Source organism: Anabrus simplex, chromosome 2, assembly GCF_040414725.1.
Source record: "Anabrus simplex isolate iqAnaSimp1 chromosome 2, ASM4041472v1, whole genome shotgun sequence".
NCBI classification, from domain to species: Eukaryota; Metazoa; Arthropoda; class Insecta; order Orthoptera; family Tettigoniidae; genus Anabrus; species Anabrus simplex.
In genome coordinates, this window is record NC_090266.1 from 513,291,331 (window position 1) to 513,314,328 (window position 22,998).

Genomic DNA, 22,998 nt, shown 5'->3' on the forward strand with positions numbered 1-22,998 from the left:
GTATTCGGCAATATTCTGCTTCGTAATTGTTCACAGGAGAGTTGAGCATGTTAATCCGTCGCTTCCAGTCCCTCCCCCTACCCACTTCATACTTTACAGCAACCTTTGAAGTAACTTTATTTTCCAACCGGGAGAGTTGGCCGTGCGGTTACGGGCGCGCAGCTGTGAGCTTGCATCCGGGAGGTAGTGCGTTCCAGCCCCATTGTCGGCAGCCCTGAAAATGGTTTTCTATGGTTTCTCATTTTCACACCAGGCAAATCCTGGGGCTGTACCTTATTTAAGGCCACGGCCGCTTCCTTCCCATTCCTAGGCCTTTCCTATCCCATCGTCGCCATAACACCTATCTGTCGGTGCGACGTAAAGCAAATTGTAAATATATATTTCCTAGCTCACTGTGATTACAAACCATGTTTGCTTTTTCGTTTTTTTACAACTGGCTTTACGTCGTACCGACACAGATATGTCTTATGGCGACGATGGGATAGGAAGGGCCGGGGGTGGGAAGGAAGCGGCCGTGGCCTTATGTAAGCTACAGCTCCAGCATTTGCCTTGTGTAAAAATTGGAAACCATGGAAAAAATTATCAGGACTGCCGACAGTGGAAGACTCCCGAATGGAAGCTCACAGCTGCGCGCCCCAAACCGCACGGCCAAATTGCTCAGCAAACAATGGTATTTCGCGCATTTTATGCAAAACGCCGTGTTGATCACATTTAATTATGTATGTCCTTACATGAAAAAATATGTACAATACATGTATTGCACGGAGTACCGTAGTTATGACCGTGTAACTCCAGGCTTGCGCGATTTCATAACGCCCTAGGATTGCGCTCGTAACACCTGTTTCTCTGGCACGCAGAGCTGCCAGTCAGCTCGTGACCTTCACGTGCCTGTTCTATGGTAATGCCTATACCATGCGGCGTCTATTGTCATCTGGCGAGTGCCTAGTGTGGATAATATTAACAAACTACATTCGGAAAGCGTACCGGGAGACGCAAGGCCCATTCACACAGAAAAATATATTGTAGGCCTACTGCAGTCACGGAGATATTACATACATATAACATTCCAAAATTGACGGGATCAGGGTCCAGGGGCAATGACACCCCTAGTTTAAATACCCCGCGCAGTGAGAAGGGACTAAAGTTTATTATTACTAACATATCGTACGTATTTGTAGTTCTGACATCAATAATAACATATCGTACGTATTTGTAGTTCAGACCTCAATAATAAGGGCAGATCACTAGGGCGGTTCAATAAGTAATGCATATCTTGTTTTGTTGTGAAATGAGATGCTGGAGAAAGACCAAATTGAATGTACAGCAACTACAAACCTTCGTTGGCAATGCCACGAAGTTTCATAGTTGTCGTTGTCATGGTAACACAGTAGTTTTGTTGTAAAATTGCTACTGCATATGAAGTACCTACGTACAAATGAGAAAACTGTGACTGATTTTTTCTGTGGAGCAGGAGACCGTTGTAAATATTCACAAGCGGTTAAAAAAACTATGGAGATCAGACAATGGATTGGGATACAGTCAATCGTTGTGTAAGAAGAGCATCAGCGTCACAACGAGGTAACCCGGCACTATCAGATCTCCCAACGTTCGGGACAGCCGCCGCATGCAGTTGTCACACCGGCGACTGTTCAAAGAGCAGACGCACTCATAAGCGGCAATAGGGGAATAACACCTAAAGAAGTAGCTACTCAACTTTGTCTCTGTGAGTCGTGGCAACACAATTATCCACCGTTTAGGTTTGTTCCATGTGGATCCCTGGGTGCCTAACTGGCGACAGTAAGGAACAAAGGAGGACCATTTGTGAAGAGTTCATTGAACATCACGAGACTGATGATGATTTTTCATCCAAAATCGTCATATGAGATGTTACATGGATTCATCATTCTGAGCCTGGGGCCAAACGATAGTCATCGGCGTGGCGTCACATGAATTCTATTCGGAAGAAGAAGTTGAAGTCAGCACCCTCAACCGGTAAGGTTCAGAGATTCTGATGATCACATTGCCTCCTATTCCACAATACCTTCAGAAGTTAATATCGAGAATATAAAAAAACTAAAGACACGATTTCTGCGTGTTCGTCGCATAAAGATGGCAATAACATCCTACTTCAACATGACAAAGCATGGCCACACACAAAGCCTGCGCACCCTCGAAGCTATCGCAAAACTTGGGTGGACTGTTCGCTCTCATCCATCCTACAGCCCGGATCTTGCACCATCTTATCTCTGGTTGGTCCTTTTAGAGATGCACCCCGCTGGAGACGATACGACACCAGAGATGAGGTCACAGGCGAAGTCCAGGCGTGGTTGAGAAGGATACCAGCTGTATGGTACCGAGCTATTACATCTCGGTGCAGGAAAGTCATATATTAGAAAGGAAGTAATGTCGAATAAAAGGTATTTGTAGATAACGAACTGAAGAATACAGTGGTATAATCCCTGTTGCAAACAAACCAACCTCCGATGAGGAAAAAAAAAAAAGACGGATAAAGGATGAATATTGCTTAAGGAACTATTTAGTATTTATTGGTTTTACGTCCCACTAAATACATAGTTATGGTTTTCGGGCCGCTGAGGTGCCGGAAGTTTGCCCCGCAGGTGTTCTTTTACGTACCAGTAAAGGTACCGACACGAGGTTGTGGTATTTACAATTGTCTTTACGTCGGACCGACACAGATAGGTCTTATGGCGACGATGGGATAGGAAAGGGCTAGGAGTGGGAAGGAAGCGGCCGTGGCCTTAATTAAGGTAAGCCCCAGCATTTGCCTGATGTGAAAATGGGAAACCATGGAAAACCATATTCAGGGCTGCCGAGAGTGGAGTTCGAACCCAGTATCTCCCGGATGCAAGCTCACAGCTGCGCGCACCTAACCGCACGGCCAACTCGCCCGGTGGTTGAGGTATTCGAGCACCTTCAAACACCATCAGACTGAGCCAGGATCGAATCTAACAAGTTGGGCTCAGAAGGCCAGCTTTCTACCAGCCGAGCTACACAGCCCGGCAATAATAATAATAATAATAATAATAATAATAATAATAATTTAACCCGGACAATTAAGTTGTTAACGAGTTTCGGAAACATCACTAACGGAATTTTCATACGACAGCAAATTATTTACAGGTATTTTTTTTTTTTTTTTTTCATTCAAACATCCTTAAATGCAATCACGATGAGCCAGAAGGTCGCTATTACAGGCATTGCATGACCAATGCATAATCATCTGAACAACTATCCTCAACACACAGAAAGACGAGATAAGGGTAGCGGCATTAGAAAGTTACAACAGAGGTTTCTACAACTCGAAAAAGCTATTTACAAGTATTCGCCCGCTCTTTTAAACAAAATGTGAATATTAATAGCACCGTGTAGTCCGACTTCTTGGCTGAAATGGTCAGCATAGAGACCTTCAGTTCAGAGGGTCCTGGGTTCGATTCACGGTCGGGCCAAGGATCTTAAACGTTGGGTTAGGTCCTCTAGCTCGAGGGCAGGGTGTCTGTGATGGAGTGGCGTCACACAAATTCTCCTCGGAAGAAAAAAATTTCAGGACCCTCAACTGGCAAGGCTATCTTCAATTGCACACAACATATCACAACACTAACCACCATAGAAATACGCAATAAAGAAAACGTCCCTCCACATTGGGCTGGCCTCAGGAAGGGCATCAGGCCGAAAAGCTAGACTTAATCCACATTAGTGTTGACCCCACGTAACTGGGAAAAAGGTCAGGAAAGAAGAATTAATTGCACAATGCATAGCCATAACACTGCAAATTTATCTAGAAAATTACTTAAAATATGTTTTGTTACCTCCACCCCTGAATTCTGGCTTTCTTGAAAATGCTACATGCTAGTATTTTGCTTGCCCGTGAGTCCGTCACTTACGTTGCCAGATCCAGAGGGATTTTTTATTTATTTGGTATTTGGCAAGTAGCCATGCAGCTAGCAAAACAATGTACAAATACATAAAGTACATACCATATGCAAAATAACACTACATCTAAAAGACATGTAACAGATGAAATATCTCAATATAAAAGGAAAGAGAACTCATTTCATTCACTTCATAGCACATGCAAAAGAAACCTTGGGCGGTAAAGGTCTCATTTAGATCTTCAGATCAGTCATATGTAAAAAAATGGGCAATTGATAGGTAAATGTTATCAGATATTATTAATAAACATATGAAAGAAAGATCTGGAATAAGCATGCTAATATAACAGTCCATTGAAACACCGAACTCCCATCAATGACTACTCATTTTCCTTGCAGTCAACATATCTCCAAAGATCCGACCCTAGTGGCACGGTCGGTTAGTCGTCTTTCGGTTCCCAAGACAGCAGGTTCAATTCCGGCTGACGTTGTAGGTATTTGAGGGTATTTGAATGCAAAAACTTAATCCACATTAGTGTCGTTGGATTCTATAATGTTTAAGAACTCCTGTGAGACAAAATTTGGCGTGGAATAACATTAATAGATGAATAAGCACGAACGGTGGTGTTTAAAGTAGGAAGCATAATAATATGAAGATTAAGGTGTAATTCAAGAGGACATATTGGGACAAATATTCGTTTATAGGCAGAGGAATTACGGATTGGAACAATTTACCAAGGAGGATGTTCCACAGATTTCCAACTTCTTTGAAATTAATTACGACTAGGTAAACGATTGATATGGAATCTGCCAACTGGGTGATGGCCCTAAATGCAATCAATGGTGAATAATTGATTGATGAGTAGTAAACTAGGCCTATAAACAGATAGTAAATGACAAGATCAAAATAAGGTCGAATCGAGACTGCAAAGTCCTAAACAATGTTAAAAAACGAACGGTTTAGAAAACATGTCTCATTGAAGTACCTAGCAAAATACGACAGGCTGAAGAGATGGGTTTCATAGACCATGAATACAAATGACTGTCTCAGTACAGAGCAGTGGCCATTAGTTTGATTCCCATTCACCCGCAGTCTAAACTTGGCTCCGTGAAAAAGAAGCATTCAGCTGCGAAACCAGTCCTAAGCGAGTGACTAAAGGTCATGTCTGTCGAGGCCTTTAAGTGGGAGAAGAGTCCGCCAGATATGTGAAAGTAGTCGGATCGATTAGGTAATGGAACTAGTCATGTTTCAGGTATTTTAATGTCCTATAAAATAATTTCTAGCGCAACATGCCAGAGAAGTACCCTTTCACTAATTATGCTCATGTGGTTAATTGAACAATCCATGTATTGAACGTATGTTTCAGTCGTACAATAAAGTTAGCGGTGGACAGGAAAATTCACTTGCTCACCATTTTTAAAAGTATTTTTAACCACCGAGCGATTAAGTTTGAACACTTGTATCTAATGAGAACATAAAATCTATGCACAGAATAGGCCTATAGTTTATATACGAGGGAGGTTTTAGAACCGACTTCAAAAGCCCGAGCTCGATAGCTGCAGTCGCTTAAGTGCGGCCAGTATCCAGTAATCGGGAGATAATGGGTTCGAGCCCCACTGTCGGCAGCCCTGAAGATTGTTTTCCGTGGATTTCCATTTTCACACCAGGCAAATGCCGGGGCTGTACCTTAATTAAGGCCACGTCCGCTTCCTTCCAATTCCTACGCCTTTCCTGTCCCATCGTCGCCGTAAGACATATCTGTGTCGGTGCGACGTAAAGCAAAAAAAAAAATCTTGCACAGTTACGTGGTAGTGTATCTACGGACAGTTGTCTGCGGTACTAACTGGTTTACGACGCAACGACACAGGTAGGTCTTATAGCGACGATGGGATGGGACAGGACTACAAGTGGGAAGAAAGCGACCGTGGCCTAAATTAAGGTACAGCCCCAGCATTTGTCTACTAAGAAAGTGGGAAATCATAGAACACACTCTTCAGGGTTGCCGACAGTGGGGTTTGAACCCGGTATCTCCCGAATACAAGCTCACAGCTGCGCGCCCCTAACGCCACGGCCAAGTCGCTCGGTTTACATATACTGTAACAGTACTTTAGAGGCCAGTACGCCAGCGCACAACACTGTTCCCACCCGGAATAGTATTATTAATATCTTCTGGGCCATTCTCGTCGGTTTGCAGATGGCAGTGAACTAGCGGTACAACGGCTCAGAGCATGCGGTTTCAGTGCAGTACAATTCGAAGTCTTTTAATATGTATGTTGTGGGGGGGGGGGGGGGGAAGGTGGGGAGGGGTGAGTTAAATAATTTCATTCCATACCCGAGTAGGGTACGGCGGGTCTCTTCGACGAAGCACCGTCTCTCAGGCCAGAGAGGTTTGTATCGGTGATGTGATTTCCGGAGAAGTTGAGGTGGGTGCGGCCGTGGCCTGTAATAGAAACTTCCCCGGAATTCGGCTTAGTGCAGGGGAATGGAAACCACGGAAAACCATTCCCAGGTCAGATGACGGTGAGGACCAGCACCTCCGCCTCTCGAATGTACAGCAGCAGAGCTAGTAAAACTAGCGACTGTTAAGCCGAAGCCTGCTCTACTCTGTGTAATAAGTCGTTTTATGGAGGAATTACATTTTATGCCTCACGTAGAAGTAAATTGGTGTCGAAAAATTAAATCGTGGTTATTAAGTAGCTTTTTCTTTAATTTCACGGGTAGATGTCCGTTCATTATTGATTTTAATTTTGGATTAAGATTCCCCTGGGGTCGAGAAAGTTCTATGTTCTATGTTCACGAAACCCAGCGGTTCCATCGAACACAATGGAAAAACTGTTGCAGATACTCACCAGCATTGCGCGCGAGGGCCGCTGGGAGCAGCACGAGGCACAGCCAGATGAGAGAGCGCAGCCAGGTGAGAGCGCCCATGTCGCCTGCAAGAGAAAACACAACATACTGTATTATTACCGCCTACCACATACAGAAATAAAAATATACTCAGCATTACCACCTGCAACTCTACACAAGTCTGCAAAAGAACGGATACAATTCTGTATGTAAAGACTATTTGACAATTCCGCCACCTGTACAATACCATTTGAAAGCAGTTGTTCATATGTAGACAGACACCTCTGTATGCAAAAACTACCAATAGTAAAAAAAAAAAAAAAAAAAAAACGGTAAAGACGGAAAGTGTGTGGCACAAGTTTAAGCTCATTAACGAGACGCATTACTTCACCAGCTTTCTTCTCAGGAGAGTCAACAGAGTAGATCAAATGAAATAAAACTATCATCATTTGCACAATAACAGCAGATTTTATCGGTACCGTTCCACAGTATTCTTTATGACAGAGAAAAACTTCAAGTTTCCTTATAACAGTGCTTTCAGTATACGACACTTTCTTTCTTAATCCGTTTACCGCCCAGGGTTGGCTTTTCACTCGGACTCAGCGAGGGATCCCACCTCTACCGCCTCTAGGGCAGTGTCCCGGAGCGTGACACCTGGGTCTGAGATACACTTATCGTACGGCACTACGGACTTGGGGTGCGGTTAGCAGCGCGTGGCAGTGAGCTTGCATCCGGGAGATAGTGGGTTCGAATCCCAATGTCGGCAGCCCTGAAGATGGTTTTCCGTGGTTTCCCATTTTCACACCAGGCAAATGCTGGGGCTGTACCTTAATTAAGGCCACGGTCGCTTCCTTCCAACTCCTTTCCTATCCCATCGTCGCCATAAGACCTATCTGTGTCGGTGCGGCGTATAGCCACTAGCAAAGAAACGGACGGACTTAGTAGCTGTGTGGAGATTTATTCGTGCCTTTCAGTGACTACGTCTACGAGTGTGTAGCCTCATGACATACCTAGCAGTTTAATTAGCAGTTAGTGCTATGGAAGGAGGCCTATATGGGGAGAGAGGTCCTCCTCCATATCACTGTCTTATGTGCTCCTACCGAACAGTGTACAACAGATGTCCCATAGCGTCGGGAGTGCTTCGGCGGTTCTAAATTCACCACTTACCTACGACTGTAATATGGAGGAGAGTCTTCCATCTGTTCTGGCGGCAAACAAGCGAGCATTATAAAACCTTCAGGTAACATCGATAAGAAACAAGCAGTTACTCCAGAAAACGCTACAGGTAATGTTTCACAACAGATATATTATCCCAGTGATTCAGGGTCTAGTTGAGCTTCTAGTCAAGGTGATAGTGTTTCTGACTTGAATCAACACCTCCTAGATATCTAGGAGGTGTTGCTTGAATGCGATACCAGCTGTGCTTCCTCCTCAAAATAGCGGAGCACCACCTCGGCTCAGTGCATATAACAAAGCTAACCGGTATCACAGTGATTCTTCAGGGCCTTACTACATCTATGTGGAAGGGAAAGAATGAAACATAGGTAAACTACATCCGATGATGTTTGGTAAAATGATTTATCGGGAGTGCCTATCTCAACGTCAAAATATCAAAGATATTTCTTCCATCGGGAAAAATAGTCTTGAAATGGAATTTCATTCAGCACAAGCAGCAAACTGGTCGTTAGTTCTACTTTATTTTCCTCACATCAGTGAGAAGGTTACATTCCGTCTCACGTCATAACTCGACAGGGTGTCATTCGAGATTTACATACAGAAATAGACGAAGACGAACTATTACAAGTGATAGATTCTTCTGTTAAAATCAGACGAGTCCGTCGTATGTATAGGCGCACAATGAAGGTCTATATTTCAACTGCTGTTCCTATACGGACTTGTGTGGTTACCTTTGTGACTCTCAGACTCTGCCAGACAGTGTGTCAATATATGGGGCACGTTGTGAGGTTTCTCCATATGTGGCTCCAGTCCGTATTTGCTACAAATGCTTACGCTTCGGACACATTAGTAAACACTGTCGCTCACAGGGTAGATGCAATAACTGGGGTGTGTCACATACTCCAAACCCCTGCTCACTGCCTCAGCCTCAATGCGTACACTGTCAAGGTCAACACAGTGCACTCGGTAAAGAGTGCCCGGAGTATAACAAACGATTAGAGGTTTCGGCCAAATATAACATGCCACTCAAAGAAGCTAAGGAAGCTGTTATGAAAAAATCATATCCTGAACTGGTTCAGTCATTACCTCTCACACATGAGCAAGCTGTTCCTCCCTTACCAAGACAACAAACACACAAAATTACCATTTTTCAACGTCGGTGACCTCCTCCGGAGTTATCTAGAACATCTATCTCCCACCCACCGGTATTTTACCATCCTCATGAAGTCAGTGGGAGTCCAGTGGGCCCAAACCCTTATCCACCTCAGCCGCACTTAATAGCACCCCGCAGTGCAAGTCCCTTGCCTGGCAGCTCTTCTAAACCACTACTTACCTCATCAGAATCCCGCATTACTAGTATCCTTAATTTAACCTACTTACACAGCTTCTACACGGATTTCTCCTATCAAATCGTGTTATCTCTTCGGTATCGGAACTTTGCGAAATGATAACACTAAACATTCATGGAAGCTTTTAAAATAAAAAAATACCGAGCTCGAAAGCTGCAGTCGCTTAAGTGCGGTCAGTATCCAGTATTCGGGAGACAGTGGACTAAGAAATCTGCACAGTAATTACAATTTAATTTCTTGAGAACCCACTGTCGGCAGCCCTGAAGATGGTTTTCCGTGGTTTCCCATTTTCATATCAGGCAAATGCTGGGGCTGAACCTTAATTAAGGCCACGGCCGCTTTCTTCCCACTCCTAGCCCTTCCCTGTCCCATCGTCGCCATAAGACTTATCTGTGTCGGTGCGACGTAAAGCAAGTAGCAAAAAAAAAATATTGCAGTGGAATAGCCAATCAGCGCTGGCTCATAAATGCAGTCTTCAAAACGAATTACATGATCGGCACATCAACTTGGCAGCATTATCCGAGACTTAGTTTCGCGCTGGTATACCAGTTATGTTTCCTGGATATCGTGTTCTGCGTTCAGAGAGAGATGATGGATATGGAGGAAGTGGTCTGTTAATAGACAACAATATTTGTCACAATGCAATATCCCTTACTTTTCCCGGAGTCTTTCATTCCAAGTGTTAGCGGCTCGTATCTTCCTCCCTACAGTGGCATTTACATTAATATATATCTATTGTCCATCACGTATTGTAACTCAACACCAGGCGAATGGGACAGTTTATTTGACCAACTGGAACCTCCATACAGTATATGTGAAGATCTGAACGCCCATCGTGTAGCTTGGGGGTGTGCTTATACGGACCGTGCTGGAATAGCCCTTCAAGATATGATGGATGACTACCACCTGGTCATACTCAACGACGGTAGTCCTACCCTTATATGCCGGCCTGGACATCGACCTTCGGCAGTAGATGTAACTATTTGTTCTCCAGCCATCGCTGCCAAACTAACCTGGGAAGCACGACAATACTTCCTGGGATCTGATCATTTTCCTATCGAAATTCATTTCCAAAACAGCTAAACCTTACCTACAACCTTCTACCCAACCACAAAATGGAACACCAAACGAGCAAATTGGATTGCCTTCAAGGAGAACATAAGACTCCGAACTTCGTACTGCAACTCTCCCTACCGACTCATCTAAAAATACGACTGTTTAATATACATCATAAATGCCGCAGCTTCGGTTAGAATCCCAGTGAAACCGCCTTTCTGTTTTCCGAAACATACCCCTACGCCGTGGTGGGACACAGAATACTCCTGAATGATTGCAAGAAGAAAACTTGCTTTTAAACAATATAGACATCTTTCTTCCTGAGAAAATTATTCTAATTATCAACGCATCAACGCACAGGTCAAAAGATTTTTAAGACAGAAAAAGCGATCCAGTTGGCGAAGATACTGTGAAGAAATTAGCAGAGAAACCTCGCTTACTACAATCTGGAATAAAGTAAGATCCTTAAAAGGGGTGGGGAGTAGTTCCCCAAGTTCTTCGTTTCCGTCTGATTGCGTTGAGGCTTTTCATAGTCATATTGCTCCACCGACTGTGCCACAGTTGCCGGTTGGCGCTTTTCACCCAACTGGGATCGCAAACATTTTCTGTTACGGCCATTTACTTACACGGAACTCCAGCTGGCGTTAAAACATAACAACAACACTGTACCTGGTAAGGACTACATCCAGTTAGAGATGGGCACTATCGACTGAAAACCACTATCGACTAGTCGGGCGATAGTCCCTTCAAAATATCGACTGAATAGTCGAATGTTTTCAGTCGAGAAAAAGTATTCATTACTTCCTGTTGAGAAGACTGAAAAGTCGAATGATTTCAGTCGAAAGAAAGTATTCATATAACGCAAGTAGTCAGTCCATGAAAAACATTCGAATGTTTCCAGTCGAAACTCTCCGTATCAAAAGTGGAGAGTCGTACTTTTACGAATTCGACTGATTTTAACGCAATTTACCAATAATTAGAAATCACTTGTATAGACACCCATTAGAACAAAATTTATATTATATTGAGTGACAAATTTATTCAAAGGGACCCACGTTCGCAGCCGAGGAGTCAACACCACTCCACATTAGGAATAAGAAGCTGCACCACCTGGATATCCCAGGTCCGTATTCCATTCACTGACAGCGGATACCATATCCTTAATGCAGTTTTCCATGGGGTTTTCTACATTCATTCCTGGCAAATGCCACAATAGTACTGTACCTTGAGCGCATACCCCAATCCCAGACTTTTATAATCGCACTATCGAGGAATTCACAGTTGCTGCTTTTTTTTTTGGCTATTTGCTTTACGTCGCACCGACGCAGATAGGTCTTATGGCGACGATGGGATAGGAAAGGCCTAGGAATGGGAAGAAAGCGTCCGTGGCCTTAATTAAGGTACAGTCCCAGCATTTGCCTGGTGTGAAAATGGGAAACCACGGAAAACCATCTTCAGGGCTGCCGACAGTGGGGTTCGAACCCACTATCTCCCGAATACTGGATACTGGCCGCACTTAAGCGACTGCAGCTATCGAGCTCGTTAATTCACAGTTGCGCAGGTTAAAATCCGATTTACGCACTCGTCCCTACACGGCGCTAATAAATAGGGAGATGCCCTTAATACGAATCAGCACCATAGGAATGGTCTTTCTTGGTGCTAAATGGACAGTGAAACGTAGAAAGACGACAATGAGGCTCTATTCCCGAACAGTGCTAACAATAATAATATGTAAAATTTGTTGCTGTAGTACACAATCAAGATATATATGAGACTAGCCAAACACACTACTACTGTATTTTCTAGATTATTATTATTACAGTTATGCAGATTATTTTATAGTTATGCCTTATTTATGAATAACGTAATTAATATAAACAAATATGCAACGAAATAAAGAGCACATAAACGACAAGAGAAAATCGCCACAGTAAGTATGTACCTATAAAGTTAACATATTATATATTACATATCCGAAATGACCATAAACCGATAGTTCCACTCGCTTCCGCGTCGCTGTGACGGGAGTACGACTGAATACAGTCGACTTGTTTTGTGCTGACTGGACAGTGAAACTTGGAGAGATCCGTGACGGGAATGCGACTGAATTCAGTCGACTTGTTTTTTAAAGTAGTCGACTGTTACGATAGTTTAAACTATCGACTAGTTCGATAGTTATCAGTCGATAGTGCCCATCTCTACATCCAGTACTCGATGTTATCCCATCTCCCTCGCACAGCGCATGTTCTATTACTAGACATTCTTAACAACATATGGACACGGGAAGAATTACTTTTGGACTGGATTACTCAAATTGTCACCCCTATTCTGAAGCCTGGAAAGGACGCCAGTGACCCTTCTTATAGGGCAATTGCTCTTCCCTCGTGTGTGGTAAAGACTCTGGAAAGGATGGTGAATACACTTGAGTGGTGGTTAGAACACCGGCAGCTGCTTCCTCATTCGCAGTATGGATTCCGCCGCGGGAGAGGAACATTGCACCTTCTCAGTATATTCACTTCTGCAGTAGAACATGCTTTTCCGATTAATGGATATCTTACGGCACTCTCCCTGGATATCAGCTCAGCTCAGTAAACCGGTTCTCTTCAGTAAGCTTCAAACATTCAAACATCCCTCCAGCTTTTATATATGGTCTTCAGACATTGTTACAAAAGCGATATATCTACGTACGAGATGGACACTGTCGTTTACATGGCCCTCGTCGCGTGTGTAAAGATCTCCCACAGGGCGCTGTGCTCAGCCCGCTTTTGTATACAATTTATACTGCTGATCTTGAGCATCTGCTCAGCACCTCGATTCACGTGTTACAATACGCGGACGATGAGTATTTACACTACTTCCTCTATCTTCGAGGTTACATCAATTCGTTTACATTATGTGGCCTGCTATCTGGCAAAATGGTTGCATAATAATGGTCTTGAATTGGGCCTCCATCGAAATCTACTGTGGTGACTTTTACCCGGAAGAGGACTTTACCTCAGCTTGGCGATATCCATTTAGGACCATTCACATTTCCAGTGAAATCATCATTAGGCCTATTGGGTATAAACTTTGGTAGTCGACTAATTTGGAGTTGCCACATTGCTCACATTCTTCCAAAAATTGAACGAGCGATTAATATTCTCCACTTTGTGACCCGTACCTGTTAGGGAGCTGATCCTGTTATACTTTTGACTCTGTATCGTTCTATGATACGCTCCATGATTGATTATGGGTGTTTTTGTATGGGAATGTTCCTGCATACGTCACGAAGAAACTCGACACCATACAATTTCGGGCGATCCGCATCTGTTTGGGTGGTATGAGATCCACACCAACAAATGCTCTCTTAATACAAGCTGGAGAGTTATCTTTGCAAATGCGCCGAGAAATGACAGGCAAGAAATTTCTGTTACATCGTTCTGCTATTTCACATCACCCCATTCTTATTGCACTTCAAAGATTGGCCGTTATCGAGGAGAGACATGGACGACGCTCAAGATACAAGCCACAGCTTCTGTTACGCTGCTACAACGAACTGAAAACTATTTTCTCACCAACTCTGAAAACACGAACCATGCCCGGATTTGAAGCCAGCTTTCCGTGTTCTCCACATCGACTGCCGATATACTATCTACCTAGATATCCCACCACAGAAGCTGATACACAGAACTACATTCCGGCTCTGATTCGCTCCATGTGGCCCAATAGTACTTATATCTTCACGGATGGTTCCAAATTTGCAGACTAGGTGAGATATACATATTACTGCCAACAAACGGGACAATGTGGTAGCTCCAAACTGCCGCCCGAAACCTGTGTTTATACAGCGAAAATGTTAGCTATATGTGCTGCACTTCGTTTTTGTCAAAACAAGTGATTCGATTCCGCTCTCATCATTACGGTCTCCCAAAGTGTTATGAAGAAATTACAAAATCTCCAGTGGAATCTCCAAACGCATGGTTACTTGTATGACATCGCAGAGCGAGCTTCTAACATCTACTCTTCAGGTTGCTCCATAGCATTTCTTTGGTTCAAAGGACATAGTGGTATTTTCGGCAATGAAAAAGCTGACGTACTAGCCAAACGTGGTGCATCGGAAGGGCTATTTACAGAGCTGCAAAACCCATGGACGGATTTTATTACCACTATTCGACAACAGTGGTTCATGTTTGTGGGTTACTGTAGTCACGTCCTAGTTCGTGAACCATGGGCACCGGCTGAGTGGCCTAGTAAGTGGTCCTGAGAGTCGAGATACCAGTTGCTATGGAATGGGAGTGGGCATCTCGGACATATTCTGAGTCGTGGCCCTCCTTGTGCTCAGGCGGCTAGGACTATACAATTCACCGGTGGTCCATAACCCGTTAGAGGAGAGATCCTCACTTGGACTATGTGCAAGTAGGGCAGCATCCTGCTTCATGAATTTAACGAGCTCAGAACACTTTAAGCAAGCCTCGGACCTATGGGAGTAATGGAGTCCCACTCCCATTTGACAGGCGAGGGACTCCTTGGAAACAACTTGGCGAACGAAATGGAATTCGATGGGGAGCTATCAATATTAATGGGGCTTATGGAAGAAAGAAGGTAGAACTGGCTGAGTCAGCAAAGAGGATGCATCTGGATGTGCTAGGAGTAAGTGATATTCGGGTAAGGGGAGATGAGGAAGAGATAGGAGATTATAAGGTGTACTTGACGGGTGTTAGAAAGGGAGGGCAGAGTCTGGGGTAGGGCTCTTTATCAGGAATACCATTGCACGCAACATAGTTTCTGTTAGGCACGTAAATGAGCGAATGATGTGGGTAGATTTGTCTGTGGGAGGAATTATGACAAGAATTCTGTCCGTGTATTCACCATGTGAGGGTGCAGATGAGGATGAAGTTGACAAGTTTTATGAAGCATTGAGTGACATCGTGGTCAGGGTCAACAGCAAGGATAGAATAGTGCTAATGGGCGATTTCAATGCTAGAGTTGTGAATGGAACTGAAGGATACGAAAGGGTGATTGGTAAATGTGGGGAAGATATGGAAGCTAATGGGAATGGGAAGCGTTTGCTGGACTTCTGTGTTAGTATGGGTTTAGCTGTTACGAATACATTCTTCAAGCATAAGGCTATTCACCGCTACACATGGGAGGCTAGGGGTACCAGATCCATAATAGACTATATCTTAACAGACTTTGAATTCAGGAAATCTGTTAGGAATGTAAGAGTTTTTCGGGGATTTTTCGATGATACAGACCACTATCTGATCTGTAGCGAACTAAGTATCTCTAGGCCTAGGGTAGAAAATCTCCAGGACGAGGAAATTAGACAGAAGTACATGGATATGATTAGTGAGAAGTTTCGAACAGTAGACAGTAAGCAGGTTCAGGATATAGAAAGTGAATGGGTGGCATACAGGGATGCTGCAGTAGAAACAACAAGGAAATGCCTAGGAACAACTGTGTGTAAAGATGGGAAAAGGCGAACATCTTGGTGGAATGATGAAGTGAGAGCAGCCTGTAAACGTAAAAAGAAGGCTTATCAGAAATGGCTCCAAACAAGGGCCGAGGCAGACAGGGATTGGTACGTAGATGCAAGGAACAGAGCGAAACAAATAGTTGTTGAATCCAAAAAGAAGTCATGGGAAGATTTTGGTAATAACCTAGAAAGGCTAGGTCAAGCAGCAGGGAAACCTTTCTGGACAGTAATAAAAAATCTTAGGAAGGGTGGGAAAAAGGAAATGAACAGTGTTTTGAGCAATTCAGGTGAACTCATAATAGACCCCAGGGAATCACTGGAGAGGTGGAGGGAATATTTTGAACATCTTCTCAATGTAAAAGGAAATCATCATGGTGGTGTTGCAAACAGCCAAGCTCATGGGGAGGAGGAAAATGATGTTGGTGAAATTATGCTTGAGGAAGTGGAAAGGATAGTAAATAAACTCCATTGTCATAAGGCAGCAGGAATAGATGAAATTAGACCTGAAATGATTAAGTATAGTGGGAAGGCAGGGATGAAATGGCTTCATAGACTAGTAAAATTAGCGTGGAGTGTTGGTAAGGTACCTTCAGATTGGACAAAAGCAGTAATTGCACCTATCTACAAGCAAGGGAACAGGAAGGATTGCAACAACTATCGAGGTATCTCATTGATTAGTATACCAGGCAAAGTATTCACTGGCATCTTGGAAGGGAGGGTGCGATCAGTCGTTGAGAGGAAGTTGGATGAAAACCAGGGTGGTTTCAGACCACAGAGAGGCTGTCAGGATCAGATTTTCAGTATGCGCCAGGTAAATGAAAAATGCTACGAGAGGAATAGGCAGTTGTGTTTATGTTTCGTAGATCTAGAGAAAGCATATGACAGGGTTCCGAGGGAAAAGATGTTCGCCATACTGGGGGACTATGGAATTAAAGGTAGATTATTAAAATCAATCAAAGGCATTTATGTTGACAATTGGGCTTCAGTGAGAATTGATGGTAGAATGAGTTCTTGGTTCAGGGTACTTACAGGAGTTAGACAAGGCTGTAATCTTTCACCTTTGCTGTTCATAGTTTACATGGATCATCTGCTGAAAGGTATAAAATGGCAGGGAGGGATTCAGTTAGGTGGAAATGTAGTAAGCAGTTTGGCCTATGCTGACGACTTGGTCTTAATGGCAGACTGTGCCGAAAGCCTGCAGTCTAATATCTTGGAACTTGAAAATAGGTGCAATGAGTATGGTATGAAAATTAGCCTCTCGAAGACTAAATTGATGTCAGTAGGTAAGAAATTCAACAGAATTGAATGTCAGATTGGTGATACAAAGCTAGAACAGGTCGATAATTTCAAGTATTTAGGTTGTGTGTTCTCCCAGGATGGTAATATAGTAAGTGAGATTGAATCAAGGTGTAGTAAAGCTAATGCAGTGAGCTCGCAGTTGCGATCAGCAGTATTCTGTAAGAAGGAAGTCAGCTCCCAGACGAAACTATCTTTACATCGATCTGTTTTCAGACCAACTTTGCTTTACGGGAGCGAAAGCTGGGTGGACTCAGGATATCTTATTCATAAGTTAGAAGTAACAGACATGAAAGTAGCAAGAATGATTGCTGGTACAAACAGGTGGGAACAATGGCAGGAGGGCACTCGAAATGAGGAGATAAAGGCTAATTTAGGAATGAACTCGATGGATGAAGCTGTACGCATAAACCGGCTTCGGTGGTGGGGTCATGTGAGACGAATGGGGGAGGATAGGTTACCTAGGAGAATAATGGACTCTGTTATGGAGGGTAAGAGAAGTAGAGGGAGACCAAGACGACGATGGTTAGACTCGGTTTCTAACGATTTAAAGATAAGAGGTATAGAACTAAATGAGGCCACAACACTAGTTGCAAATCGAGGATTGTGGCGACGTTTAGTAAATTCTCAGAGGCTTGCAGACTGAACGCTGAAAGGCATAACAGTCTATAATGATGATGTATGTATGTATGTATGTATGCATGTATTCGACAACAAATTCGTCACAAATGGTCTACGGAATGGGAAATATCTCAACTGCATGAAGGTAGAACTTATGCTCTCGTACAACCCAACATCCCTCCTAAGGCAGGGTATTATAAGTTTCATCGGTCACGAGGTCGGTTTCCGTAATCCGAATGCGGCTCAATCATGGATCATTCCCTTTACATCTCCATCGCATAGGAGTTTTGACTTCACCGCGCTGTGGATGTCAGTATGAGGAGGATGGCGATCTCGACCACATTATGTTTAAGTGTGGCCTTTATGAAGCTTCTCGAAGCTGCTTTTTATCTAAACTATCTGATCTCCAAGTGCCGTTCCCGACCAGCGCTGCATTGGTGTTGCACGGCGAAAACAATTCAGTTCTCAATGCTGTGATGGACTATTTGAGAACCGCGGAAATTTGTCTTTGTGCACTTCGCATTGTTGACAGTGTTTTGTGTTTTGTTTTTGTGTTGTGTTTTTTTGTATTTTGTTTGTTCTCCCCCCCCTCTTCTCCCGGAAGAGAGATTCAGTGTAGTGTTCTCCACTCGAAGACTGTGGCAATTTGGTTTTCATTCTTATATGTACTTTGCACTGTCAATTTATATATTTGTATGTGTGCTGTGAGCGTTCCTTGTACATGGAGGATGACCAAATTTTGTACCAACAAAGGTCAATAGTAAAAAAAGGGTCTGGGATACAATTGGTGGGGGTGGGGGGACTAGTACCTCGCCCAGGCGGCCTCGCATGCTATACGGAACAGGGACCTTGTTGCGGGGATGGGAAGATTGGGATAGACAAAGAAGAGGGAAGGAAGCGACCGTGGTCTTAACTGAGGTACCATCCCGGTATCTGTCTGGAGGAGAAGTGGGAAACCACGGAAAAACCACTTCGAGGGTGGCCGAGGTGGGAAACAAACCCCCTCTACTAAGTTGACCTCCCAAGGCTAAGTGGACCCCGTCCTAGTCTGCGTAACACGTTTTAAATTTCATGGCAGAACCGGGAATCGAACCTGGGCCTCCGGGGGTGGCAGGTAATCACACTAATCACTACTCCACAGAGGCGGAACTACCAGTTGTCAATAACTACTTAAAGAATTATTGCGATAATATGTTAAAATTTAAAGTTTAACTCTCTCATCGATAAAACGTGTGTACTTCCCAAATTATAATTCAAATACCCATCTAGTATATGCAAAGTAATGAATAGTAAGCAAAAGACCATGGGAAATGTGTGGAGTACATTTTTGTACAGATTTCTTGCGTAGTTCAAACAAGGGGGTTTATCTAGCCACTGTCAATAAAAGGCCACACCACTGTGCCTTTAGGACGAGTTTAATGTAGTAACGTTCACTACAAATTGCCTTGAACAAAGCTTTTCACTCTCCTAACATAATAAAACTACCCACGTTTATTGACAAAGTGTGTGGCGGACAAATGTCTAATAAAGAGTAAGACAAAACAAAAGTGTATTAACGAACGACCACAGAAAGGAACGAGGTATGCAAAAATTGGCGCTGAAAGTTCCGTACAAAATTTCGCTCAGTTTTTGCGACAGGAAGTGTACAAGCCCGGAAGACAGTTTATGCCTGATTGACAGATTTTAGAACATGTGTACGGACATAAGTTATTGTTTTCACACATAGTTATGGAGAACCCGAGGAAAAACGAGAACAAATATCCTGTTCACAAGAATACACACACCATCTCCATGTGTTCGTTGACGATAATTATTAACTCCCTACACTTCAGCATTGGTTGGCTAGAGTATATATTTAGCGTGTTATTCTTATTTTTCGTTTGCAACAGCAAAGCCTTGCATATAGCTTACAGCCCCGCGGTATAGGGGTAGCATGCCTGCCTCTTACCGTCAGGTCCAGGGTTCAACTCTCGGCCAGGTCAGAGATTTTTACCTGGATCTGAGAGCTGTTTCGAGACCCACTCAGCCTACGTGATTACAACTGAGGAGCTATCTGACGATGAGACAGCGGCCGCGATCTAGAAAGCCAGAATAAAGGCCGAAAGGATTCGTCGTGCCGACCACATGATACCCCGAAATCTGCAGGCCTTCGGGCAGAGGAGCGGTCGCTTGGAGGCCAGGGCCCTTCGGAACTGTTGCACCACAAGGTTTGGTTTCTATAATAATAATAATAATAATAATAATAATAATAATAATAATAATAATTGATTTACGTCCCACTCACTACTTTTACGGTTTTGAAAAACGCCGAGGTGCCGGAATTTAGTTCCGCAGAAGTTCATTTACGTGCCAGTAAATCTACCGACACCAGACTGACGTATTCGAGTAGGCTACCTTCAAATACCACCGAACTGACCTGCGTCGTTGAGGTCAGAAGGCCAGCGCCTCAACCATCTGAGCCACTCACTTGGTTTTTATACGAGTCAATAATAAGGTAAGGTAAGGGTTATTCTGCCCGAAGGTAGGTCCGAACCTCCGCAGAGGTATTCCTGAGCCGGAGTTTACGTGCGGTAGGGTGGCCAGTTCCTTTCCGCTCCTCCATTCCCTTACCCCCCACCAACAGCGCGTGGCAACCCATCCAACTACTGACCACGCCCAATGTTGCTTTGTTGCTTAACTTCGGAGATCTCACGGGATTGGCAGTCAATAATAAAGCAATTACAAAATACGAAGTTCTGTGTTCTCCTGCAGATAAGCAATAAACCAAACATCAGTATATGTAACTAATATTTTCTTCACGTTTAAATATGCAATTATGCTAATGGCTTTACGTCACACCAACACAGATAGGTCTTATGGCGACGATGGAATAGAGAAGGCCTAGGAGCGGGAAGGAAGCGGCCGTGGCCTTAATTAAGGTACGGCCCCAGCATTTGCCTAGTGTTAAAATGGGAAACCACCGAAAACCATCTTCCGGGCTGCCGACAGTGGGATTCGAACCCACTATCTGCCGGATGCAAGCTCACAGCCGCGCGACTCTAACCGCACGGCCAACTCGCCCGGTGAGATGTTTGTTTGAGAGCAATAGGAAGAAAAGCAAAAAAAATTCGCGAAGATAAGGTGTTTTGCTACTGAGAAAAAAAATAGCAGCGTTAATCAAACTCGGAAGAAAAGCAAATAAGAACAGCAGCAAAAATCAACGACCTGCCATTCTGCTTCTTTAAGAAAGTGCCACATATAAGTAATGAACGCAACATATGTTTTCATTGTAAAGAAACGACAAGTAACAAATCCCAACACAAATACAAAATATAGCAAACAGTAATTTTCAGTTCCGTCTTATTTTCGTCACTATATAGGAGTGATGTACCGATGAAGCTATTTTCTACACATGATAATGATTTCATGGTTACCGGGCGAGTTGGCCGTGCGCGTAGAGGCGCGCGGCTGTGAGCTTGCATCCGGGAGATAGTAGGTTCGAATCCCACTATCGGCAGCCCTGAAGATGGTTTTCCGTGGTTTCCCATTTTCACACCAGGCAAATGCTGGGGCTGTACCTTAATTAAGGCCACGGCCGCTTCCTTCTAACTCCTAGGCCTTTCCTATCCCATCGTCGCCATAAGACCTATCTGTGTCGGTGCGACGTAAAGCCCCTAGCAAAAAAAAAAGATTTCATGGTCGATTAAAACTTACAGACATCGTGGAGTTTGCACAGCATAAAATCCATGAGCAGATTAAAACTAGGGTGATCTTGATAATGACAAGCTGCTTTCGATCTCCATTAAAGACTGGTCAAGATAGTTGAGAGACTTACATCACTAGTCGAGGACTCTATTGTTAGACGGGGTTGAATTACACAGTGGTACCATCATCAACTGGTTCTTCAACACTGCCCTCTCAACTCTGGTCAAGTACTAGGAAAATGACTTTTTCAGAAGCTATGGCTACGTTCCTACAAGTCTTAGCTTCAATGAATGAAAAAACGTGCTCGTGAATACATACACCATTATAACAGAGGTTATTAGATAGATATCTCATATACAGTACAGTACGTAGGCTGGGTTGATAATCAAAAGATTCACAGCCTCGAATGGCAGAAGTACTACTTCCTACTAAATAAAATAGAGAGGCATTTTTCATTCCCCAACCTCAACAGAGAGTGTATACATTTTCGGTCATCAAGTCAAGGTGCAACACGGAAATATTAAGTTCAAAGTAGAATGTGTAGTTCCCCTCCCGGCAACTGGCATCGAAATAGCAACGCCGGAGTATCCTTGCGTACTGGACAACCCTACTTTACCCTCTTCTGCAGTACATGCACGAATAGGGCGGCGTGAGACAACATTTTAAGACAGCATATTCGACGTACTTGATTCAATAACGTAGGCCCAACTGTATCGTTTTGGACATATATATTTCTTAAGAGCTGGTGGTCATCCTAAAATTTGTGTAACGAAATATTTTCATGTAACAAAATGTGTGACCAAAGTGTAACTTAGCAACTGTGCAGGCTGTGATGTAAAGTATGGATTGAAGGCCAGACAATGCTAACTAGCAACTATGTAGGCTATGTGTCTTAACGCCTCCCGGTCATCAGAGATTAGCAACCGTTGATGGATGGCCATGACCGAAAGACAATTAAGACATACTTATGATTATTTTATTTTCCATAGAGAAATTTGACACCACTGTTTTTCAGTGTCCAGCTCTGACTTTATTTTTATGATGATGATGCTCGTTGTTCAAAAGGGCCTAACATCTAGGTCATCGGCCCCTAATGGTACGAAATGAGACGAAATGTAATGACAATTTAAAAAGTTCAAAATCATCCACTGACCAGAATTAAAACATGATGACGTTTAACACGAGTATTACTGACCAAGGGACTGCTTCTGAAGCACAATCCTGAATCGATGATGCCCGTTGTCTAAAGGGGTCCAAAATCCAGGTCATCGGCCCCTCATAATGGTACTTATTGCTAGGAAAGTAGAACCATGGGATTTGTCATGTTGCGGTACTAATCATAAGTAGCGTAGACTAGCAGTATTCCACACATTATGGTACTACTCACAAGTAATGTAATGCGCACATGCAACACAGACCTATGGTGTTTCTCACATTGCGGCGCCATTTACAGGCAACGCAAACCTATGGTGTTCCTCACATAGTTGTACTAATCACAGGGACTCATACTATCCCGTGGTGTTCCTCACATAGTGGGTACTAATCATAGGCAAGGCAGACCCATGGTGTCGTCATATAGTGGTACTAATCACAGGTACTTAAAAGCACATCCTGATTCACACA

The 22,998-nt window shown here is 43.5% G+C and overlaps 1 protein-coding gene across 4 annotated transcripts in view; it reads right to left on the reverse strand.

The window, feature by feature from the left end:
* Positions 1-22,998, reverse strand: part of Cirl (Calcium-independent receptor for alpha-latrotoxin) — a 666,667-nt gene that overhangs the window by 508,717 nt on the left and 134,952 nt on the right. For all 4 annotated transcript variants that reach the window (XM_067140878.2, XM_067140879.2, XM_067140881.2 and 1 more), the window contains exon 2: positions 6,741-6,824. In XM_067140878.2, the coding sequence (XP_066996979.1) occupies positions 6,741-6,819 (79 nt within the window). In that variant the 5' untranslated portion in view covers positions 6,820-6,824. The remainder of the gene's footprint in view (positions 1-6,740; positions 6,825-22,998) is intronic.